Consider the following 22,874-nt stretch of genomic DNA (forward strand, 5'->3'; position numbering starts at 1 on the left):
ATATATATATATATATATATATATATATATATATATTCATAGATTCATTTGAGAAATGGTAAGTATTTGAGAACTGATCCTAGCCCTTCAATTGGTCAAGATTTGCGGTTTTGACTCTGAAATACCGGATAATTCCTCGCATGGTATGCAAAGGATAGAAGGGTAGTTTCATAACTTTTATAAATAGATGTTAAAACAAGTGTATATGTGAACCCGTGTAATTCTCATATGAACTATATATTCATATGTAAACTCATGTATTCACATATGAACTATTTAACGAGACTTTTGAAGAAGAATTCTTATCATCCCAATTTTCCATATCTCAAACTCTCTCTCTCTCTCTTGAAATTCTAGTTTTTGATTTGTAGCATTTAATTCCTTTTTATTTAATTTTTTGTATTTTGAATTTTTATACATTGTGTTGGTAGTTCCAACCTTATTTTCATGCAAGTATTTATTCTCTCTTTCTATTATGAGCTAAATATCTTTTTGTATATGGGTATAAGTTGAACTTACGACTAGTAGACAATACTTGGTGTTGCCAAAATAGCTAATTCTTAAGTTTGATCATTTAAGTTGAAGTTTAACTTAACGTGGATAAGCCGATCACTTTGATTTTACTAATAAATTATAGAACCAAAGATGGTCGGATTCAAAATATGGCTTAAGTGATGCACAAAATTTGAGAAAGTCTTTGATAGTTACGTAGATATACGAGTTTCTATTGATTTTTTTAAGGTTCAGACATTAATCTAGATTTACTTACAAAGAGATTTGAGTTTAGATCTTCATACTAATAGAACTTTGATTTTTTGTATCAACTTAGGTCAATCAGCAAACTTAGAGTGTGCAGTTATGGTGACTTTGTGGGAACTTTGGAGACACTGTCTATAAAAATTCACTTTCGGGAGATCGAGGCTTTATAGAACTTTTGAGACACTAAAATTGTCTCCAGTGAAACTTACATCTTTATTTAAAATTTCATTTTTGTTTAAAAGCTTTTTCACCAACAAAAAATATTAATTTTTCTTACAACCGAAACTTGCACTAAAAGTTCATGAAAATCTCATATTCTCAGTAGTTGAGTCTCTGTGGAAATGATATTGGTACTTTACCATTATATTACTTGAAATCTTGAACGAAACTAGATATTAGGTGTATAACTGCATCATCATTGTACCACGTTTATGTGTGTGTATTTTTGCTACCATGTTTTTGGCGCCGTTTCCGGGACTACCGCAATTTTACATCCTGAGACATTGATTTTCATTCTAACATGAGTCACTTGTTTATTTTTCTTAAAGCATTTTATGCGTTGTATGCCACGGCTATGATGCGGTAAACTTTTACCGCTTGATCCTGAGATTGAAAGAATCGTAAAAAAACGTAGAAGAGATTGAAATAATCGGCAAAACCCTACTTTAAATCAAACGATGGCTGACAATGGAGGAGGACACCACCTCTGGTTACCGAAACCATGGTTAAAATTGTTGATGATATAGAAAGGGGAATACGGTCCCATGCAACATCCGAATTTGGTAAATTAAATTTGGGGATTCTTAGGCCCAATATGACAACGCAACACTTTAAACCTATATCAGTAATGTTCCAAATGATCCAAGCGATGGGTCAATGTGAGGGATTGCCATTTGAAGATTCGCATTATCACTTAAAATACTTTTTAGAAATGAATGATCATTTTCGTATTCCCGAAGTTACTATAGAAGTCTTACGGTCGACACCATTCTCTTATACATTGAGATAGAGCTAAGGGGGCGTTTGATTCGCAAAATGATTTCTGAATGAATGTAATCTGTCAAAGGAATTGGAATCTGAAAGAAATTGAAATGAAATATTATCATGTTTGACTAAGTGTTTGGTTGGCAGGAATGGAATGATGAAAAAAGACAAAAATACCCTTACTTCGATATTATTTTTTAATTTAATTTTTTTAACACAAATAACAATATAAAATTAACATTTAATGAGGAAAAAAATGTTTACAATTTATTAAAATATGTATAAACATAAAAGGTGAAAAAAATTCAACCAACCATAAACCAAACCATTCATAGGAGCAAAAGGGTATCTTTGTCATTTAAACATTTTTTGATGGAATGGAATTCAATTCAATTCCATCAGATTTGATAAGGAATGGTGAATTCCTCAAATTTGGGAATCTTTTGAATTCAATTCCATTCCATAGGTAACCAAACATTGGAATGGAATTTGGTCAACGAAATTGACCATTCTAATTCCATCAGATTCCGGCGGATTCCGACGAACCAAACGCCCCCTGAAAATTTGGCTTAATTCTCAACCACCTCATTTGATTGATACTTGGACGAGTTTGGCCGAAAATTTTCTAAAAAATAATTTCTTTTGACTAGCAATACAAAATTTAGAAATGAAATTTTGATGTTTCAGCAAGGGGTGATGAAGCAGTCTCAAATGTTTGGGAGAGATTTAAGGAACTTCTTCGGAAATGCCCTCATCATGTAATCCCCTATTACATCCAATTAGAATCATTTTATAATAGTCTTTCTAATGATACTAGAATCATTCTCGATACTACGGCAAATGATGCTTTCACGGCTAAGACTTGTAATGAAAGATATGATTTTTTTACAGAAAGTTGCCAATAATAAAAATGACTAGTCAAACCCTTGTGCCATTGTTGCATCGGGTGTTCATGAGATTTATGTTATCACCGCCTTAAATGCGCAAATTGTAGCTCTCACTAATTTGGTTAAAAATAATTTAACTCTAAATGGATGTATGAAATATATTATGATATTTGAATTGTGTAAATCTATACTCGACTTGAACTCGAAACCCAATTTTTAAGTTCGAACTCGACTCGAAAACTCGGAAGTAGTAAAAATCAAAGTTTGATTCGAACTCGATAACTATTTCTCAAGCTCGAACTCGAACCAACACACCTATTGAAAATTTAATTGAACTTTAAGAACAAAAAGGAAGATCTAAATTGGGTTTCGACTCACATCATTTACACCCCTAATGATTACGAATATATAAAAGGTGAAGATACGCATTTGAAAATTAAATGGCTACTTGACTAAAGTATGCATTTGATTCATATCTTACAAAAAATTCGATATAAAGAAATTTTAATTGAACTTTATGAACAAAAAGAAAGATGGTAAAAAATTGAATTGTATAATAAGATTTGAATAGTTAAATTTTTTGAATTATAATATTATTTTAGTAATCTAACTTTGTCCATTTATTTAAAATATTCATTAAAACCAAATATCACGTTATTTACATAAATTTATATGTTGTAGTTGTACGATGTCGAACACTAATTCTAATTCTAATCATTATATAAACCATCGCTTTACCATTGCAATAACTGTTATTTCAAATCAATGTCCTAACAGAGTTTGAAAGAGCAGCATGCCGTGTTGACGGCGTTACAAACGTCGTATATGCATACTTCATAAACACAGCAGGTTTCAAAAACCATGCCATTTTGACATATCTTTAGGTATTCTTCTGTTTAGATTATGAAATATGAAACATTTTTTTATTAAAAAGTGGCATTCAAACATGTCACAAGATTATGGTATTAATAAAAACCTATCAAAAGATCATAACCCAACCAAGCACCCTCATGCTGCTATGCTAGATAGGGCCTAAACCATGGACCCTCCACCACACCAGTCGACCATACTTAACCTAACCAAACCCTTGCGGTTAAGGTAACGACTTCGGGCATGGCCAGCTCCCATAGTGTGACGGGCGGTGTGTACAAGGCCCGGGAACGGATTCACCGCCATATGGCTGACCGGCGATTACTAGCACAAAACTTCTACCCCGAGCACACGCAATGGAACCAACATATCCTACTTGAAAGAAGGGTCACATGGTAGTAGGATGTATACAGACCTAACCCTGACTTACGGAGCAGTTGTTTCTGTGAACATCCCATCTCGTGCAAAAATGAAATAAGAACCAACACTAGTTGGACATGGGTAACCAAAATCTCTCTTACATGAAACCAATATAAATTGCTAAAGTGGGGATATGATATAGAAATGCATAAAGTTGATGAAACATACAAAAAATAAAAATAAACACAACTCTTAAATATTTTTTTCCGGTCAAATACTTCCAAAATTTTAAAGGTATTAATCCTACGAAAAAGACATTCTTACCCAACATGGAACATAGTAACACAAGACTCGGTAAATCTAAGAATCGGCGATGGTAACCTCAACCTCGACACCGGGTTCAATTGTGATGGAGGTGATTTGCTTCACGACATCTGGTGAGCTGAAAAGATCGATGACACGCTTGTGGACACGAAGCTCAAATCTGTCCCATGTGTTTGTCCCTGTAAAAACATCAAATCGAAAACAGAACTTGAATATTGGTCATCAAAAATAAGCATCACGAGTAACTACAATTACCAATTCAACATCTAAACCACATTTCTATTTTAGTTAGTCCAAAAAAAATTATCCACTTTCAAAAGTAAATGCCTACTTTCCAATTCTATCCTTCGTCTTGAGATGCAGAAATTCATTATTGCCTCTATTATTAAGGGTAAAATCGTCATTTCCAAATCTGTCTCCTTTGCATTGTGGACATTTAATTTGGGATGGAGAAGATCGAAAGCATATCATGACGTAAAAGAAAGACATTGTGGAGGATGCACAACATAATATGTTCATAGATACAGGAATACACAAAAAAAATTATGGTCAAACAAACACACACAAAATAAAAGCATGACCAAAACATTAATATATACCCTACAGTGTATGTATATCCAAAGGAAAATACAGTTTTGAAGAAAAATAACCATTAAAATAAAAAAATTCCTGCTCTAAGGACTACAGCCACAAGCCCATAGTAAACCAGTAGAGAGAAAATGGAATAAAAAGATGAAATGGATTTTGAGAAATTAGAAGACTTTAGAGTGTGATAAATTTGTCATATAGACAAAAATATAAACTGAGCATAACAAGTTTACAGAATTTACCGATTAGCATAATGTTTGAAAGCAAGCCTGCACCACTCAAGGGTACAACCACATGGAAATTCAGCAATCACTTTCGCATTCAATTTTTTAGGATAATGTTTTTATAGTTGGTTTTATTATTCATACTCACCCAATAAGCCATTCACATGAATCCAAGTGTCTTATCATCAATCAGGAGCACCTATGATCATCTAAAATTTGGCGTTCAAATTTTATGGTTTTTTGGGTTATATAGAGTTGCTTCAAAATTTGAGTCTCTTGGTTTTTCGACATTTGATATAACAAATCAATCATGGGAGAATGAGCATTATGTATTGATCCCATGTAGCCATGTCATGGTATGACTTTTGTCATTTGTAACTCATGAAGTATTCTTGGGTAAGAATGTTTGTAGTGAACATCAATGGTTGGGTTTTCCTTGTGCATTGCCTATCAAATTTTCGGTTGTAATAACTAATAAAAAGATCAAGTATAAGTTCAAGCGGTATCAACTTTAATCCAATAGTTCATTTTTTCTAAGTGACGTCAATAATAATTCCTTGGTTTCCTTCAAAGACACAGCAAACATTTCAATTGTAAATATTGTTCTCATATAAGAAAAAATGACATGAAATTGTAGTAAATCAAAGTTCTAATCTACCAATTAGCACCAAATAAAAATAAAAGTCCATACCTTCACCACAAGGGGACTTCCTAGTTGTGATATTCAGAACCTTGGTTGGCATTCTAACTGGTCCCTTGACCCTCAATTTCTTGTCCTTGGCACCACGAACCAAATCCGCACACACTGTTGTAAAGCCAACCAAAACGAGTTATTAAAATTCTAAACAAACAGTAATACAACATTAAAAGTCAGACACCAAACGATCAGTTCAAGGTAGTTTAGTTATTTCTTCTGCAACATTAACTGATACCAAAAAAACAGTTTTCCTGCATGGTAGAACCATCATCTTTAAGCATTGAGCAAAGAATGCTATAAAAAGGCTTAATTTAATGCTCTAAAAATGAAATTGAAGCATTACAATTAGAACCAAAATTTGGACAATGCAACTGCATAAACAAGGGTAAGTAGAAGAGCAGTTTTGGGTCTAATTACAATAACATTGAATTAAACGAAGTAGAAGAAACATAGAACCTTTCTCAAGATTCTTAACGTTCTTGGATGAAAGAGTAATCCTAATCTTGTGAATCTGTTCTTGGGGCTCTTCTAGCCCTGGCTTTGTTGGTTTCATCGCTGCATACGCCATCTTCTTGCTACTGTTGAACACAATTTTAATCAATAATGTCTACCAGCCTAAGATCGAACTGAGCATTAAAACTCTAAACCAAATCACATTCTTCTAAGAAGTAACAACTGCTACGGAACATGATACCCCAATGTGTCAGTGTGCATTGTGAACCATACATGCAATATATATTGAACTAAACTAAATATAAACATGGTAGCAGCTACGAAATATTTACAAATTACCAAATTCAACACTCGTTTCTAGTGAGACAAAACTTCTAATCTTATCACGCAACACTATATATACATAAGTAACTAGAACGAGCATAAATAAGCAAAAATGAAACAGTAATGTATACAATACAGAACCTAACCTCCATAAAAAACCACAAAATCCGCAAATATTGCAATACTAACATCATTTCAACAGTATACAGACATCATTACACAAAAACTTTCGCAGACGTAGTACCGATTCGACCAAGATATAGATAACACGCATAACATATGTGATCACAGATAATACAACAAATTTGACAAATAAACGGATGAAATGATAACCTGTAGAGATTACGGAATTGCTCCGGCAATGAGGACGGCGGCTCTGCCTTCTTGCAGTAGTGATGTTCGGTAGACGGCAGATGAAATCGAAACCCTAGGTCAATTTATAACCCTGTCGACAAAGATGTTTAGAATATAAAGTTAAGGCCCAAGTAATCAATTTATGGCCCAGTGATATTTGATAATTGTAGCAATGGGCCTCCAATTAAATTAGTTTTTTGGAAAACATGTGTAGTATTGTAGGTTGTGATTTCCGGTGCCCAATCCCGATGGATGAGTGTCTGGGTTTTATAATTTCAGGAAAAACTTGGTTAACAGTAACACTAATCGGTTCTACACGGAAACCACCTGCCATCAATATGAGGTGGCATTTTTGGTTCACTCAATGATTGAGATTAGCAGCGGGCCCACGATCGAACCAGTGGCATGTCTTGTATTTGGGGGGAAGTCACCCTATTATGTTGCCAACTGAGTTACATGCCATAGGCTGTTTGGGTTTTAGAACGTATGAAATAGTAGAGAGATGGTCTAACCACCAAAATGATGTTGACTGTTATATGTTGATGATATGTGATGGGTGAAGACATTGGGCTTAAATGTATATTAAACGTGTTAGTTTCATATTGGTTATATGTGAACCATTTATCCTTTATGTATGTTGGAATCTGATGAATTTTGCATACTATTATGTTCATCAAAACGAAGGACTACCACTCTAGAAGCTCAACACTTTGAGATAATATACACTCTTTTGGCCCTCTCACCTGTTTTGACCCTTTGTGACACTATGGGACAATTTGTGTACGCCTAGCACCTTTGTTGGAGGGGGTGTGTTAGATTCATACATCAATTAGACTTGGATCATTTCTCATTTATGTAAGTGGGAATCAAAGTCAATGTTTATCACTACAGGAACTTAACACTCTAGGGCGGTATATACTTGTTTAACCTCCTCACCTGTCTTGCCCCTAATCGACACTGTTGGACAATTTTGTGTCCATCTAGCGCTTTCGTTAAAAGGGGTGTGTTAGAGTCCCACATTTGTATAAACTTGGACCATTTACCCCCCCCCCTCTCTCACACACACACACTCTATCTCTCTCTCTCTCTCTCTATCTATCTATCTATCTATCTATCTATATATATATATATATATATCTATATATATATATATATAATATATGTGTGCGTGTGTGTGTTGGGATATCTTCTATCTTCTTAAAGGACCATTTTAAAGAGTAAATTTGAGAGTTCCCACATGCTCACAAGACGAGTGGATTTTAGTGATGTCTTATGGTAAAAAAAAATGGATAGTAGTCTGATACGAACTAGAGGCCACTGTTAGTGTGTACGACCTCGAAGGCAAGCTCACAAGCTCCAAAATGTGACCTCAAGAACTTAAGGAGTCTTTGCATGAACTTGAGCAGAAGGACGAAAACGTAAACGAATTACAAATCATATGGACGAAATCATAACTTCGAAAGACAAAGGACAAAAGTAGCAATTTTCAGCAAACCAGGAGGACTCAAACGTAGTTTACTCTTTTTTTCATGTCAATCTGCATTGTGATGATGGTTTCTAAGTCATTACGACCTCTAAAAACTGGGATGTCACAATAGGTGTGGTTTAAGGGTATGCCCTTTGCAATTTTTCACAAAAAAAGATGTTATGTGCATGTATTTGCACTGTATATGCGTGTATTTGACGAGGTCAAGTGTACATGCATATATTTGCGAGCAATAGTTATGTACAACAAGCATGTTCATAAAACATGTAAGGATATAACTACAACTAATAAGAATATGAAAAGACGTTTGAACCCGTGTTTTTCTAAAATATATATCGGAGCCTATGTGAAATAAATAGGACTAATATGGTTGAGTTGTAACCAAATTTCATAAATGTCTGTTTTAATTAATAACTTTATTGTACAATTTTAGTCGTTGAACTTTTACAAATTATGTTAACGTGACAAAAGTAAATTATATGCTGATCATTGCTTAGAAAAGAATGACCACATTAGCCCTATAAAGTACATGGCTACTTTTGTATATTTTCAAGAGTTCATTAAATTTTAGTTATTGTGTTTAATTTTAAAGCAAGAAAACTTATATTGTGCAAAATGTACATTAAAAGTCCTAAATCGTCCTCTTAACCCTCGTTATCGTGATTTTTTTGGCAAGGTTGTGCCCACAACTGACCCTTATAGAGCTTTCGTAGAAGATTGATTTCACAATCGACCTAAATCGAATTGGCAGATCGATCAAAACAATGGTAAAAACGTTATGAAGAATATCAAACCACTTCTAAGCGAGGGTAGGAAGTTTGGTTGTGACAAGAAGGTGGGACGGGACTAATGATTGGCTGGAAAAAAATGATGGTGCATGATTGGAAAGTAAATAAAAGGGTAGACGCCATCCTCTAAGTTGGCCCCCCTACACTGGTCTCATGGGGGCGGCAAATCAGTTCGTGCATACAATCGGTAGAGTGGTCCCCCGTATCCCATTGGCATGGTGAAGAAGTGGTGGCAAGTGTCATTGGATGTAGCGGCATGACATAAGAAGTTGACGGAGATTTAAGGTAAAAGTCAACTTCGGTAAGGATGGGAATGGGTTTATTTTGGTCGATGAAGGTATGTCAAATTGACAAAGATGGTGGCAGGGTTCAACGATGTAACGATAATGACAACGGTGTTGGTGGTTTTTGCTGGTGAACAAGGGTTGTGAGGTTGTTACTGTTTGCTTTGTGATTGCAACAAATACATATATCAGTTGTCAACAATAGTTTAAAAAATGATTTAAAAAATGAAAATAAAGAACTGAAAAACTAATGGAATTTTTTATAGGGATCAGAGACCCCCAACTAAAATGTTCAAAGAAGGCTAATACATTTTTTTTCTTCCTTTTATGAGTTTGTTTTGTTGGTCCCCCAACTACCAAATGTGATTTCCATGAGAGTTTAATCGGTCCATTAATGACTAATCCATTTGCATGCACGCGTGTCTACGACCACTCTAGTGATTAGTCTCCAAACGAGCAGGTCGAGGACGAGAACAACCACACTCATACATGTTGTCCTGCTTGTCTCATGTCAACTCTCCTGAAATTGATTTTAAAACCCTAAACACGTCGGAAATCGATTTTGTCTTCTGCATCTTGGTTCTTCTTCTCCATCTTGGTTATTTGCTTTGGTAAAACACTACAACACTTCTTGCTTTTAATTTCTTATTCTGATTTATGATTCAGAGAAACTGGTTTTCATCCATTTTTTATATAGTTTTCTATTTGTTAATTGGTTTTTAATTTAGAATTATTGAACTTGATATTTAATTTTGATTTAGGGCTTGCTACTGCTTTATCTTTTAGTCATTATTTTATTCTAACTGAATATAATTTCGTGTGCCCTCCAATTTCTTGCTAGCGACTATTAATTATTAACTATTACACATTGTGTTCAGTAGTTTTGTTACGAGCTGGTTTGATGCCAAGTGCCAACATGTTTTTATTACAATTTGGTATTATTGTTTGTTCTTCTTCACTATGAACCGGTTGAGTTTTGTTTCAACGTGTAATGTGTTCATTTGATTTAATTGGAAACCATATAGAAAAATATATAAATAGTAGTATAATGTGTTAGTTTAACCAAAATAATAATAAAAAATAACTGAAAACCGAACCGGATGAGTTATTTTTATTTGGTTGACCGAACCGTTTAAACCGAAAATGAAAACCCGAAACCGTTTTAGCTGGGACGAGTTATTCAGTTTCGAAATTTTTCCGACACCCCTAAGTATGCTCCCAACTATAAAAGTTTATGGATTTGTCACTGCTTTCAAGGACACTGATTCCGTGTCCTTTTGATTCTAAACAATATTTCTATGGTTGCACCTTAAAAGTCTATAAAAATGTCTACACTACGCTAAACCAAAAAAACTACACCTGCATGTATGCTTCCACTAGAACCCCTTAAATCCACCCCTGTTCTAATTAGCAACCAACTGCGAAGATTAAGTTGCCTTATAATCTTGATCTCATCTCGTCCGTCGACCACCATCTTTGGTTTCTCTCGTCGGCCTTCATCTCCGACCCTTAGGTGTGTAATTAGGATTACAAAAGTAGGGGTGAGCATAGGCGGGTACCCACCCTATTTGACAGGAACCGGATCCGACGGTTTTTGAGATGTTGGAACCGGTTAGAGCGGTTCTTGAATTTTTGGAACCGGAAATGCCGGGAACCGGTTCCGGTTATGGGTACCCACTTCCTAAAATATTAAAATTTTGTTATTTATAAATAAAAAATAAAACATTGACAAAACACTAAATAAATAAACAATAATACAAATTATACGGAATAATGGTTACAAATATTGTTTAACGATTACAAATCATAATAGACTAATAGTAAATGTTGAAAGTTTAACGATTACATAGTATAATTCGATGAAGACGGTCTGTGAGAGGCCTCAGGCCTGAGAGTATGAGTCGATGAGGCGTAGAGGCGGGACCAAAAATCTAATCTAGAGTTATAAGTTCTTGACCTAATTTAAATTTAGTATTAAAAAATCAATTATTTTTTTAATTGAAAAATATTGGGTACCTGCCGGTTCCGGCCTTCCGGGTACCCGGTCCCGGCGGGTAACGGTTCCGAAAAATTGAGAACCGGAACCATTCTCAATCGATTCTGTATTTTAGAAACCGGAACCACTCATATCGGTTCCGGAACCGATAGTTCCGGTTCCGCAAGTGGATACCCGGTTTCGCTGCTCACCCCTATATAAAAGTAATGGATGTGAAAGGGCCAGACTGCTAGAAGCTCTCGACGCCTAAAAGATGTTGGCCGATGAGAGATGGTTGTGGGATCTGCCGTGTCAGTATACTATAATATTTTTTAAATTATATAATAGAAATTAGAGAAAATAAAATAAAACTATAATTTATTTAAAATATATATTCACATCAACAAATTATAATGAGTTGTATGTCACATTATTCACCGTGTCAACATGACAATCGATTAATGTTTACACCAGTTATTTAAAATTAACGTTTTAAAATTACGTTATTCAAATAAGGAATCAGAACAAAGTATTATATTTTTGTTTAGTTTACCAAATATTAATTATAAATCTCTATTATTGATAATAAATGATGACATGATATTATATTTTAGTCGTCGTGTTTTAATGATATGTAATTAAATATGAAATGCTCAAATAATGTCTGAGTTCTAAATGATTCATATGCATTAAAATCAGGTAGAAGGTTATGATTTTTTTTAATTAACTTGGATATTTAACCTGTTATGTGAACCGACTAATTCCAAGGCGACCACCTGCTTTGTAGATAGTCAAGAGTCATCGCATTTGAACCTCCGTGGCCACAAGAGGATTTTTATTCCTCCTTGGATTTGAACCTGAGATCTCCTAGTACTTTTGACATTTGGAGCCAAGTTCAAACCAATCAAGCACCACCCTTATGGTTTTATGATATATATATATATATATATATATATATATATATATATCTTAATTGGAGTCATGTGATTATCTGAAAAGGTGACAAAAAAGGTGATATAAAAAGGGTGGGGATCTCTTGATCACTTTTAATCTCATGTCCACTCATGAATTGCGCTTTAGAAGAAAATTGAATTAATGCATCTCGGTGCACCTCATTAATGTTGACATTCAATTAGAATTGATTAAATGGTGGGGATCTCTTCTTACATTTTTCATCATAACTTCTATTCTCACTGAAACTCAGCACTTCAACAACAACAAAAATGTTTGTTTGGTTAGTTAATGTATTTAAATAATTAATATTTATCATATATTCAAATGATTGATTATCTAATTGCTGTAACTTTAAGTAGTGTAAACACACACATACATTTCAAATACTATAGGATCGTTTTCCAAACGATATCCAAACACCTTTATGGTTTGTTTAAGTAAAACTGGTTAATTTTTTATTTTAAATATCTCAGAGATTTGATTTGCAATCGAATACTTTTATTAAGTCTAATGTTTTAAAAAGATCGTTATGGTCGTTGTTGTAGTACGCCTTAACGCAAGACTTGTCTTTGATGCCACATGTAACACCCCAGAATCACATTTGTATATAAACATATATTTTCATATATTAAGAAATATATTTTACATATCAGGTCTCAATATCTACAAAAGCTACATTACAAAGTAGCTACCAAATTTTTCCACAAAATATCTATACAAAACTTGTATATATAACAAGTATTCCTAAAACTAAAGATAACAAATCATTCCATATTGACATGCAAGCAAATATAATTCTTCACAATTTCCATTTCTTCTTATCATCTGGTTGTGCCCGACCTGCAATGCACATTTTCAAAACATCAAAATAAGAGTTAGACCTTGAGGTATAGTGATGAATCCCTTTGTTTGCTATTATAGGGTGAATAATCACCAAAACGCTTTTATAAACTCATATTTGTATCAAGAAGGAATAAAAATCTCTTTGTGGGCACAGATGTTCAAATGCGGTGACTCCTGACTATCTGTAAAGCAGGTGGTCGTCTTGGAATTAGTTGGCTCGCATAGCGGGTTGTATATCTAGGTTAATAAAAAAAATACTATAAAAAATAGAGGTCTTCAAACTTGACCTGTTGACGTTATAATACAAGATAATGTACGTTACATTTCTTTAACAACTGTAACTTTACATGTATTATTTTAAAAACTTAAAAAAACGATGTTGTGTTATGTAACGTATGCAACTACAAATTTTTATAGCTCTCCTATCCATATATTGGGGTAAATCATATAAAATCTCATTAATAAATTTGTTATAAATTACTTTAAAAAAAAATTAAAATGTATTAATAAATTATAAATATTATATAAGATAATAAAATATTATATGAATATATGTATTTGTATGTGAATACATATATCTGTGATTGAAATTTTGAAAAAAAGACATATACGTTAATATGGGTATTAAATTAACGATATGATTTGCTTTATTTATAAGTTAAATTATATTTTATGATAATTTTTATTTCAAAATTAACGGGTTGTGTGGTAGTTGCTGAATAGTTTGATACATAATGATTAAGTGATTGGAATGATTAATAATTTCTCATAATATAATGCAAAATAAAATATAATTGTCTGATAATTGTTTGCAATGAAATTAGGGTGCTGAATGGTTAAGAATGGACCCTAGATACAAAATCATTCAAATGATTTTAGAACTATTAAGAGACAAATTTATTTTTTGCCAAACAAGATTCATCTCTTAACGATTCAGAGACCGATATTAATATTTAAAAAATAATGTTTTTTGTATAAATTATTATTTTGTACGTAATATTCTGATTTTAGTATTTGTATTTTTGAGAAAATAAAATTTAATGAGATATAAAATAGTAAAAATATATTCACATAATATAATTATTATATTTTATTTATATTTATTATGAAAATTTAATTAGGTACACGAATAATCCCGCAAATTAATAGAGAAAGAAAAAGACAAGAAATACATAATCCCGCTTTTATTGGGTAGGCGTTTCTTTCAACAAAATAAAAAGAGAGCATTATGTATGGATATATTACAAATACCACCCCTATACTTCTTAAACAAGAACCATACCACCCTTTTGTTATTGTATATTTCACAAATGCCTCTTTTACACGATACAAATTGCACGATGTTGTTATAATCTAATGACACAACTTTAGATAACGTGGTGATCGATATGCCAAACTTTATTTATTTCTTATGTTGATTTATTTATGTTATTGTATTTTGTTTTTAATTATGCACCATAACTGAAGTAAATGATTGTATCTGATTAAAAGGTTTTATCGAGAATGCATAAATAAAGACTTTCTGATACAAACAATAAAAAACGATATGTAACTTTTCGTAAGGGTTGTTTGGTTGGTTTTTCATTAAGTTATGTATGGATAAAACTGTCTCTATAGATTAATCTGTTTGTATATATTGAGAAGGTTTTTCTTTTGAATGGTTTTCTCATAGATGAAAGAAACATGTTTTTTTATTGAGATTAGCAAGTTTACATAAAAAACTTAACTTTCTACATAAAGCTTCATCCTAGAAGCTTACTGAAAAAGCCATTTTTTATATCATTATGTCATAAACAAATAGTCATTATAACTCATTGAACAAGATGCGAGTCACTGAGTCTCATTAAACTCATTATACTACTGACAGACATATTTCTACTTGTTAACCAACATATCTTATAGAGAAAATTTGGTTGAAAAAGCATATGATACGATAAAACAGTCTTTCTAGAAAGCATTTTTTTTTTTATTATACACATCACAAAACGATATGCTTGCAATTAAAAACGGGGGGGGGGGGGGGGTTCCACAATGTTATACCAAAATTTGTAGACAATTTTACATGTAGCAAGTTCTCTAAAAAAATAAAAGGGACTTAAATGTCAATTTCTAAACTGAAGTGGCCAATGTAGTCATCTTGTTAAACATGTAGGCCCTTTATAAAACTTCATTTCAGTGTAATAATTTATTTCGGTTGAGGAAGAGAGGGGAGAGAGAGAGAGAGAGAGAGAGAGAGAGAGCATAGGAAATGGCGAAGAGGCAAGAAGCTCTCTTCTTCTGATTGTCCCTTCAGAAATTGCTAGATTTGATTCTCTCTTAGTCTTTCACTTTCTTTGATTCTTAGATCTGAAAACCCTCAAAAACCCTCGATGATTAAGTAAACGGGAAATCTCCGGTAAGTTTCTGTTCTTCTCCGACGAGTAATTTGTGCTTCTTTTACTTGTTTAGACTCTCCGATCTTCGTTTTTCCGATGACCCTTTTGAAATATGTCTCTATCTGTATATGTCCGTACACACAAAAAGCACGCACTCTGTGTGTGTTTCAGATGAAATTTATCCGAGCATTTTTGAAACACCCGTTTGGTATGTGTTTTTTTTGTAACTTGTTATCATCTTTCTTCTTTTTGATCGGTTGAGGAATGTGATTTTTGTGTTTTATTCGTCAAGAATGGCATTGATGGAGCATGTTCGTTGTTTCTAGAGCAAAAAAGTACAACTCGATAAGCGTGTAGTACAACACCTTTTTCGATTTGGGGGTTTTGTTTTTCATTTCAAGATTTTGATGCTTATCTCTTCATGGGTTTTTGGGGGTTCTTTTACAGGATTCATTGTTCTTGATATGTGGATAAACATTGAGCTTTTCATCTTGATTTTGACTATCTTGAGTACCCATTTTATATGCCATGCTTTCTTGAGGATGAATGCCAAAACTTTAGGGGTTAAATGAGGGGTTCAAAAGACTGTATTTTGGTTTGATTTTTGGTAAATTGAAGAAAAAAGAACCAACAGCATGAAATTTGCTACACAATTTATTTGTTTTTATGGAAAATTTTGATGGTTAGTTATGTGTACATCTATGGTTTGGTGATCAATCATGCTATTCTAAAAACCAAAGGATTTTGTCTTCATTCTTTATCTAAGTGCCTATTATCATCTAACCATGGCCCCAGTTTCTTTTTTTCTATTTATGTACACAAGGGTTTAGCATCTCTTCTTGTCTACATCTTCAATTACATTTGTTATCATTAAGCAGTTCTGCCTTCTGATTTGACCTTTTCCCCCATTTTTGCATTAGGATTTAGGGTTTTTCAGTTTTCCGCATCTATCAAGAACATTAATATCAATAATCTCCAAGATTTCTTTATTTTTGGTCATTTTGATTGCTTTGATGAGCAAGATGAAACTTTAGTTCTTGTTTATTTGTGGGTTTCTTATATAAAGTTTGATCTGTTAATCTTTTTTTTTTTGGTTACGACTTTTCTAGCCATCTAAAAGAAACATGAGCCACTTGACTGTTGTAACTGGAGATGCTTTTGCTACTTTGCTTGAACTTGCTGCAAATAACGATATTGAGGGGTTCAGCCAATTGATTGGGTCTGACCCTTCTGGTTTAGATGAGGTTGGATTGTGGTATGGCCGCCAAAAGGGTTCGAAACAAATGGTTCTTGAGCACAGGACTCCATTGATGGTGGCTGCTATGTATGGAAGTGTTGATGTTTTGAAGTTGATTCTTTCTCAATCGAAAGCTGATGTGAACCGATCGTGTGGTGTTGATAAGACCACTGCTCTTCATTGCGCTGCATCTGGCGGATCGTTGAATGCCGTTGAGATCATTAAACTGCTTTTACTGGCCGGTGCTGATCCAAATTTGATCGATGTTAACGGGCTTAGGCCGGTGGATGTGATTGTGGTCTCTCCAAAGTTCCCAGATAAGAAAAAGACCCTCGAAGAACTTCTTGGAGTCGATGGTGAATCTTCCCTTTTGGATTCGAATCTCCGATCGCCTTCGCCTGAAAATGGTTCCCCGGTGTCGGAATCCGATTTGGTTTCTTCTCCAAAGATTTCAACTTTCAGTGACAACAAGAGAGAATACCCTGTTGATCCATCTTTGCCCGATATCAAGAACAGTATCTACTCGACCGATGAGTTCCGGATGTACTCCTTTAAGGTCCGCCCGTGTTCACGGGCTTACTCTCATGATTGGACTGAATGCCCGTTCGTTCATCCGGGCGAAAACGCTCGTAGACGGGACCCGAGAAAGTACCATTATAGCTGTGTCCCATGTCCTGATTTCCGAAAAGGGACGTGTCGAAGAGGTGATATGTGTGAGTACGCTCACGGGGTTTTCGAATGTTGGCTGCATCCGGCTCAATACCGGACTCGGCTCTGTAAAGACGGAACAAGTTGCAATCGAAGAGTCTGTTTCTTTGCTCACACACAAGACGAGCTTCGCCCTTTATTTGTATCCACCGGCTCCGCGGTTCCGTCTCCACGGTCAACGAATTCTGGTCCAAACGCATTAGATTTTGCTGCAGCCATGAGCCTGATGCCGGGCTCGCTTTCGTCTTTCACCCCACCCATGTCTCCATCGGCTAACGGCATGTCGAACATGAACTGGCCACAGCCAAATGTGCCGTCATTGCACTTGCCAGGAAGCAATCTTCAGTCGAGCCGATTAAGATCGTCTCTTAATGCTAGAGATATATCTGATCAAGATTTGAATCTTCAGCTTTTTAACGAGTTATCTAGGCAACAAAGAGCTGCTCATAATCAATCGATTCTAACTCCTACAAAACTGGATGACATTTTTGCAGCCGAGAGCTCGTCTCCAAGATTTTCTGATCAATCTGTTTATTCGCCGAGACACAATTCGTCTGTTTTCAACCAGTTTCAGCAGCAGCAAAGTATGTTATCACCGATCAACACAAATTTCTCGCCAAAAAATGCATCTTTTGCGGTTCAATCACCTGGGAGGATGTCTCCTAGAAGCGTGGAGCCCATTTCACCCATGAGTTCAAGAGTTTCTATGCTGGCTCGTGAGAACCAGCATCAGCAACAGTTTAGGAGCCTGAGCTCACGTGAACTTGGATCAAGATCTGGTGCTATCTTGGGCTCGGCGGTTGACCCCTGGTCGAAATGGGGTCCAACAGGTGAGAAAGCTGATTGGGGGGTTAATGCTGATGACTTTGGGAAGCTTAGGAGGTCATCGTCGTTTGAGAATGGTGGGAATAACGGGGAGGAGCCTGATCTGTCATGGGTTCAATCTCTTGTGAAAGAAACACCCCAAGAAATGAAGGAAAAGCTGGCGGCTTTTGGTGGTTCCGGTGGTGAAGGCAGCGGCAATGGTGGCGGCAGCGGCTCTAATTCAAACACCCAAATTGAACAGATGGATCAATCTGCACTAAGCGCATGGATTGAGCAAATGCAACTGGATCATCTTGTAGCTCAACAGAATTGAAATCTTGAAAGGAGGTAAATAACAAGTTTTGATTTTTGGGCTGGCAACAAAAAGGAGGAACATAACAAGTTTTTCTCCAAAAAACTTGATTATTTTTAATTTAATTAATACAAGCAGAAATTAGAAAAAAACTTAGAAGAAGAAATCTTGAAAGACCATCTGGGTGTGCTTTTAAATGGTAACCCAGTTTAGGAAATTTTCTAAAAAAACCACCAATATTAATTTTAATATTTATTAACAGTAAATTTCCCCCCTTTCCTTTTTTCTTGAGGTGCAGATCTCAAGGGTTTTGGTCTGTTATTTTAACCCCTTTTGTTGGGTGAAGTAGAGATTAAAAGGTGGAGGTGAGGATTTATGATAACTGATGTAGCAATGATTTGAATTAATATTATCCCTTTCAATTATTATTATTATTATTATTATATATAAATCATATTCTGCACCCACAGTTCCATTTTCTTGTTTGATGTGATTAGTTTAAGTGTCGTCAAGATCACTGGGGATTTTCTTGGTTGTTGTGGGATCGGTTGTGGTGCACATGAACTCAGGGTTTCATGGGATCGATCGAGATTGGTTCAGACACCTAGGGTTAGAAAAGAGAGTATGCAGTTAGGTTGCATGTAGTAAATGAGTTTGGAGGTTGTGGGTATGAATCTTGATTCCATAAGCATGCCCATTAAGTCTTGAAATGGCAAGACTTTAGATGTAAAAGGTTGAAATGCATGGTGAGGTCATGATCAGTGTTATCTTTTTGCAATTTAAGTGGCCATAATTATTGAGATTATGGAAAGAACATGTGATGTGGGATTTTCAAATCTGAAAGGATAGATTTGGGAGGGGTGAGTTGTGGATGGGGAAACTGCCATTTGGTCTGATTCTATTCCTTCACACACACCTTTCATCTTTCTTTTTATTTATTTATTATTTAATATTATTTTAAATGAATATATACATATATGTGTATATATATATATATATATATATATATATATATATATATATATATGTGGAGATGGGGATGAGGATGAGATGCTTTTTTATTGCCTAGGAATAATGAATCTTGGTACTTTACAAGAGATGTGGATGATGATGGGCAAATGCCCATTTTTTATATTCCTTTAACATTATGCTTATTCCTTCTCTCCATAACCATCATTTTGTACAAATTATAAGTATGTGTCTCTACAAATGTTTTAGGGTTTAAATAAATGTATAAATAACAAATATTTCATATGTGAATTATTGAAAATAAAATTCATTTCAAGATGTAGATGTAAAAATAGTCTCTAATTTTAAATTAGAGATCGTGTGAGAATAGCAGCTTTTAAGTTAGGGTTTACATATGTATCTTCAAATGATTTTTTTCAATGATTAACACATAAAAGTTTCTTTAACCTTTAATTTCTTACATTTTCATGATATTTAGTGTTATTAATTAAACCGACACTTTATATGATATAACGTGGGATTGTGTGAGAATAACAGTTTTGATGAAAAACTTATGAATCTTTGAATAAGTTGACTTTTTAATCTAAATTCATTTTTTTTTCAATTACTTTAAGTATCTTCACTTTTGGTTACTTTCACGAACTCTTATATATTTAACCACTTTTACATGCATGAATTTGGTAAAGTTTTGGTCATGATGATAAAAATAGGTAAATAAAAGTAATTGAAGGTATAAATATATATATATATAAAGGTTTTGTTCCACCCATAACTCTATTTCTTATCGAAACCTACCCCATATATATATATATATATAGAGAGAGAGAGAGAGAGAGAGAGATGTGTGTTATTATACAATCATTTACATTTGTACAACAAATACAACTCAATCTCAAACATCCATTTAATTTGATGAATATGTGATTTCATAGAAGTTTGATTGTTTCCTAATACAAAGTATTGATTATAATTAATGAACCTTATTCATCTTCCATAAATATTCAAATCATAATAAATGAACTATCATCATTTCCATAAATATCTCAATTATTAAGTTGCATTGTTTTGTACAAATGTGATGGGCTACATTTGAAACGAACTCTCTCTATATATAATATATATCATATTAAATATTTAGTATTATTTATTAATAAATAAGTTCTATTTCAAATCTACAATAATTATTATTGTATGTATATAGCTTTTTAAAGCTCTTCGTTTAAAAAAAAGCCTACTTAAATTTAGTATTTTTATTTTTTAGTGTGAAAATGTATTAATTTTTTCGTTCTTGATTTATAATAAAGTTATAGTCAAATCAGATAATAAATGTTCGTTTTCATGAGAATAAGTTAAAGTAAATTTATATTGTATGAATGTTACATTATATCAAGTGAAGATTGTAACATTAACATCATCGGCGTGTAAAGATTATGTTATATTACGTGCAACTTGTAAACTTAACCCAATATGACGATACATTCACAATTTTAATAACTCACTTTTGAAAATATAACAGTGTTTCATGATGTTCTCTATAAATAAAAAGGTCATTGAATCCAACCACATATATATTAGATTAGATTTTGGTGAGAATGAAGTTATGGTGAAAAGCACAAGAAGGGATCCCGATACTTGGATGGACATTAGGATAAGATGCAACGAGATGCACCTGATCTTCCTGCATCAAACACGACTCATAGGTGGGTTTTGAGATTAAAGGTAATCAATGGTCTATATCCCTTCTTACACTTTTCACCTTAGCCCCCCTTCTCACACGATCCTTCGCCTAGGATTGAGTTTCGGTGAGAAATAAAGTTAAGGTGGAAGCGCGTAAGAAAATATCTACACTCTTGGATGCACATTGTCATAAGATGCATCGGATAATCCAAGTATCAAGCGTGATTCATGGGCGGAGGGTGATAAATGATCCAAATTTCTTCTCACAATTCTCATCTTAACTCTCTTTCTCACACGATCATTGGTTCCCCCGCCCCCCCCCCTCCTCTCTCTCTCTCTCTCTCTCTCTCTCTATATATATATATATATATATATATATATATATATATGGACGAAGGATATGATCGATCATGTCGTTTGAAAACGGCCTATAATTAATACATACATACATACATATTTGATGTTTGTATCTTTTCCACTTCTTTTTCAAGAATAAATCAGAATTCGGAAAGCTCCTTATAATACTAAATTAAAGGTGATCAGCGAGGTTTAGAAAAATTAAGAACTTCTTCGTTAAGAAATTAAACCGAGAAAACGACATTTGAAACAACCAACCGCGTAAAAACCGTAGTCAACGAATATGATCCATAAAGAATATATGCTAAAATCCAACAAAATCTCATCTTTATATTTGAATGAATGTATTATTGTCGGACTTTTTATATTGACTATTTAATGTATTGTGACGGATGACATACAGACAATAAACTATTATATAAAAATGTGTTTTTAATATAAAGTTTGTTGCAAGCTAGATTGACATATGGAAAAAGATTCTCGACCCATTTGAAAGTTACACGTTGAAGTTGAAACCCAAAAAGGTTATACGTTGTTATATCGTTAGGAATTAGATTCCGTTAAATGGATCGTGATTAGAGATGCATGAAGATTAAGCCCGATTAAGATAAGCCATGTCTCGGTTAGGATCCATCTCGACGTTATAAAACTTTCATGCGTGACCATCCCTGCTGGTCCAAGTTTTTTTTTTGTCGTATTATCTGATATTCGGGGTATTATGTTTAATAATTATCTACGTAAATCGTATTTAGATGATGTTTTATTTATTTTATATATTTTTAATATTTAACTAAACACGCGTTATGTGATAACCGGATTTTTATTTGTGGAAAAGTTTGGGGTTGTTTTTGAAAAAATTTGAAAGTCGAAGGGTGCCTTTTTAAAAGTTGATTTAAAAATATTAAGCGTACACCGCCTCTTATATTTAAAAAGTGTATATTTGAGATATTTTCTTTTACTTGGGGTTTCGCTAAGAAAAAGGTGGTGTGAGCTCTGGGTTTGATCAAAATTAAAAGGAAAAAGTTACTTGATTATTAATTGATATTTGTTGCTGGTTAAAGTCTTCGATCTCTTTGTGATTATAAAATGAGTTTTATTTTAAAAATATTATTCGAATTGCTTTTAATGAAGAAACCGTGGGTTTTCATATTTGGGCATTTTTATGATTATATGTTATTTATTAGCGTAATTTTTGGGTTTTGATATGTGATTATCAACTGATTGTAATAAGGTGACATAATCAGAAGTTGAGTATATTTTGTAATAAGGGTGACATAATC

At 33.7% G+C, this 22,874-nt stretch overlaps 2 protein-coding genes and 1 non-coding gene across 4 annotated transcripts; 1 reads left to right on the top strand and 2 right to left on the bottom strand.

Moving 5' to 3' along the window:
* Nucleotides 1-2,400: 2,400 nt before the first annotated feature.
* Nucleotides 2,401-2,506, bottom strand: LOC112508273. Its single transcript, XR_003068656.1, has one exon. It is a non-coding gene; the product is annotated as a small nucleolar RNA R71 (small nucleolar RNA).
* Nucleotides 2,507-4,033: 1,527 nt separating this feature from the next.
* LOC112507979 (40S ribosomal protein S20-2) lies at nt 4,034-6,882 on the bottom strand. The gene is made up of 4 exons (XM_025112745.1): nt 6,804-6,882; nt 6,150-6,271; nt 5,688-5,801; nt 4,034-4,363 (listed from the first exon to the last, which is right to left on the bottom strand). Exons 2-4 carry the CDS (start codon nt 6,259-6,261, stop codon nt 4,221-4,223), a joined length of 369 nt encoding a protein of 122 aa, XP_024968513.1. The 5' UTR covers nt 6,262-6,271; nt 6,804-6,882; the 3' UTR covers nt 4,034-4,220.
* An 8,473-nt stretch (nt 6,883-15,355) lies between these two features.
* On the top strand, nt 15,356-19,022 carry LOC112507493 (zinc finger CCCH domain-containing protein 30-like). Of its 2 annotated transcripts, XM_025112107.1 has the most exons (3): nt 15,356-15,549; nt 16,639-18,626; nt 18,890-19,022. In XM_025112107.1, the coding sequence occupies exon 2, from the start codon at nt 16,654-16,656 to the stop codon at nt 18,610-18,612; it is 1,959 nt and encodes a 652-aa protein (XP_024967875.1). In that variant the 5' UTR covers nt 15,356-15,549; nt 16,639-16,653; the 3' UTR covers nt 18,613-18,626; nt 18,890-19,022. The 2 variants fall into 2 exon arrangements, with proteins under 2 accessions (XP_024967875.1, XP_024967874.1); XM_025112106.1 differs by having other exon boundaries at nt 16,639-19,022.
* The last annotated feature ends 3,852 nt before the right edge of the window (nt 19,023-22,874 follow it).

Source organism: Cynara cardunculus, assembly GCF_001531365.2.
Source record: "Cynara cardunculus var. scolymus isolate 2C chromosome LG 2, CcrdV1, whole genome shotgun sequence".
NCBI classification, from domain to species: domain Eukaryota; kingdom Viridiplantae; phylum Streptophyta; class Magnoliopsida; order Asterales; family Asteraceae; genus Cynara; species Cynara cardunculus.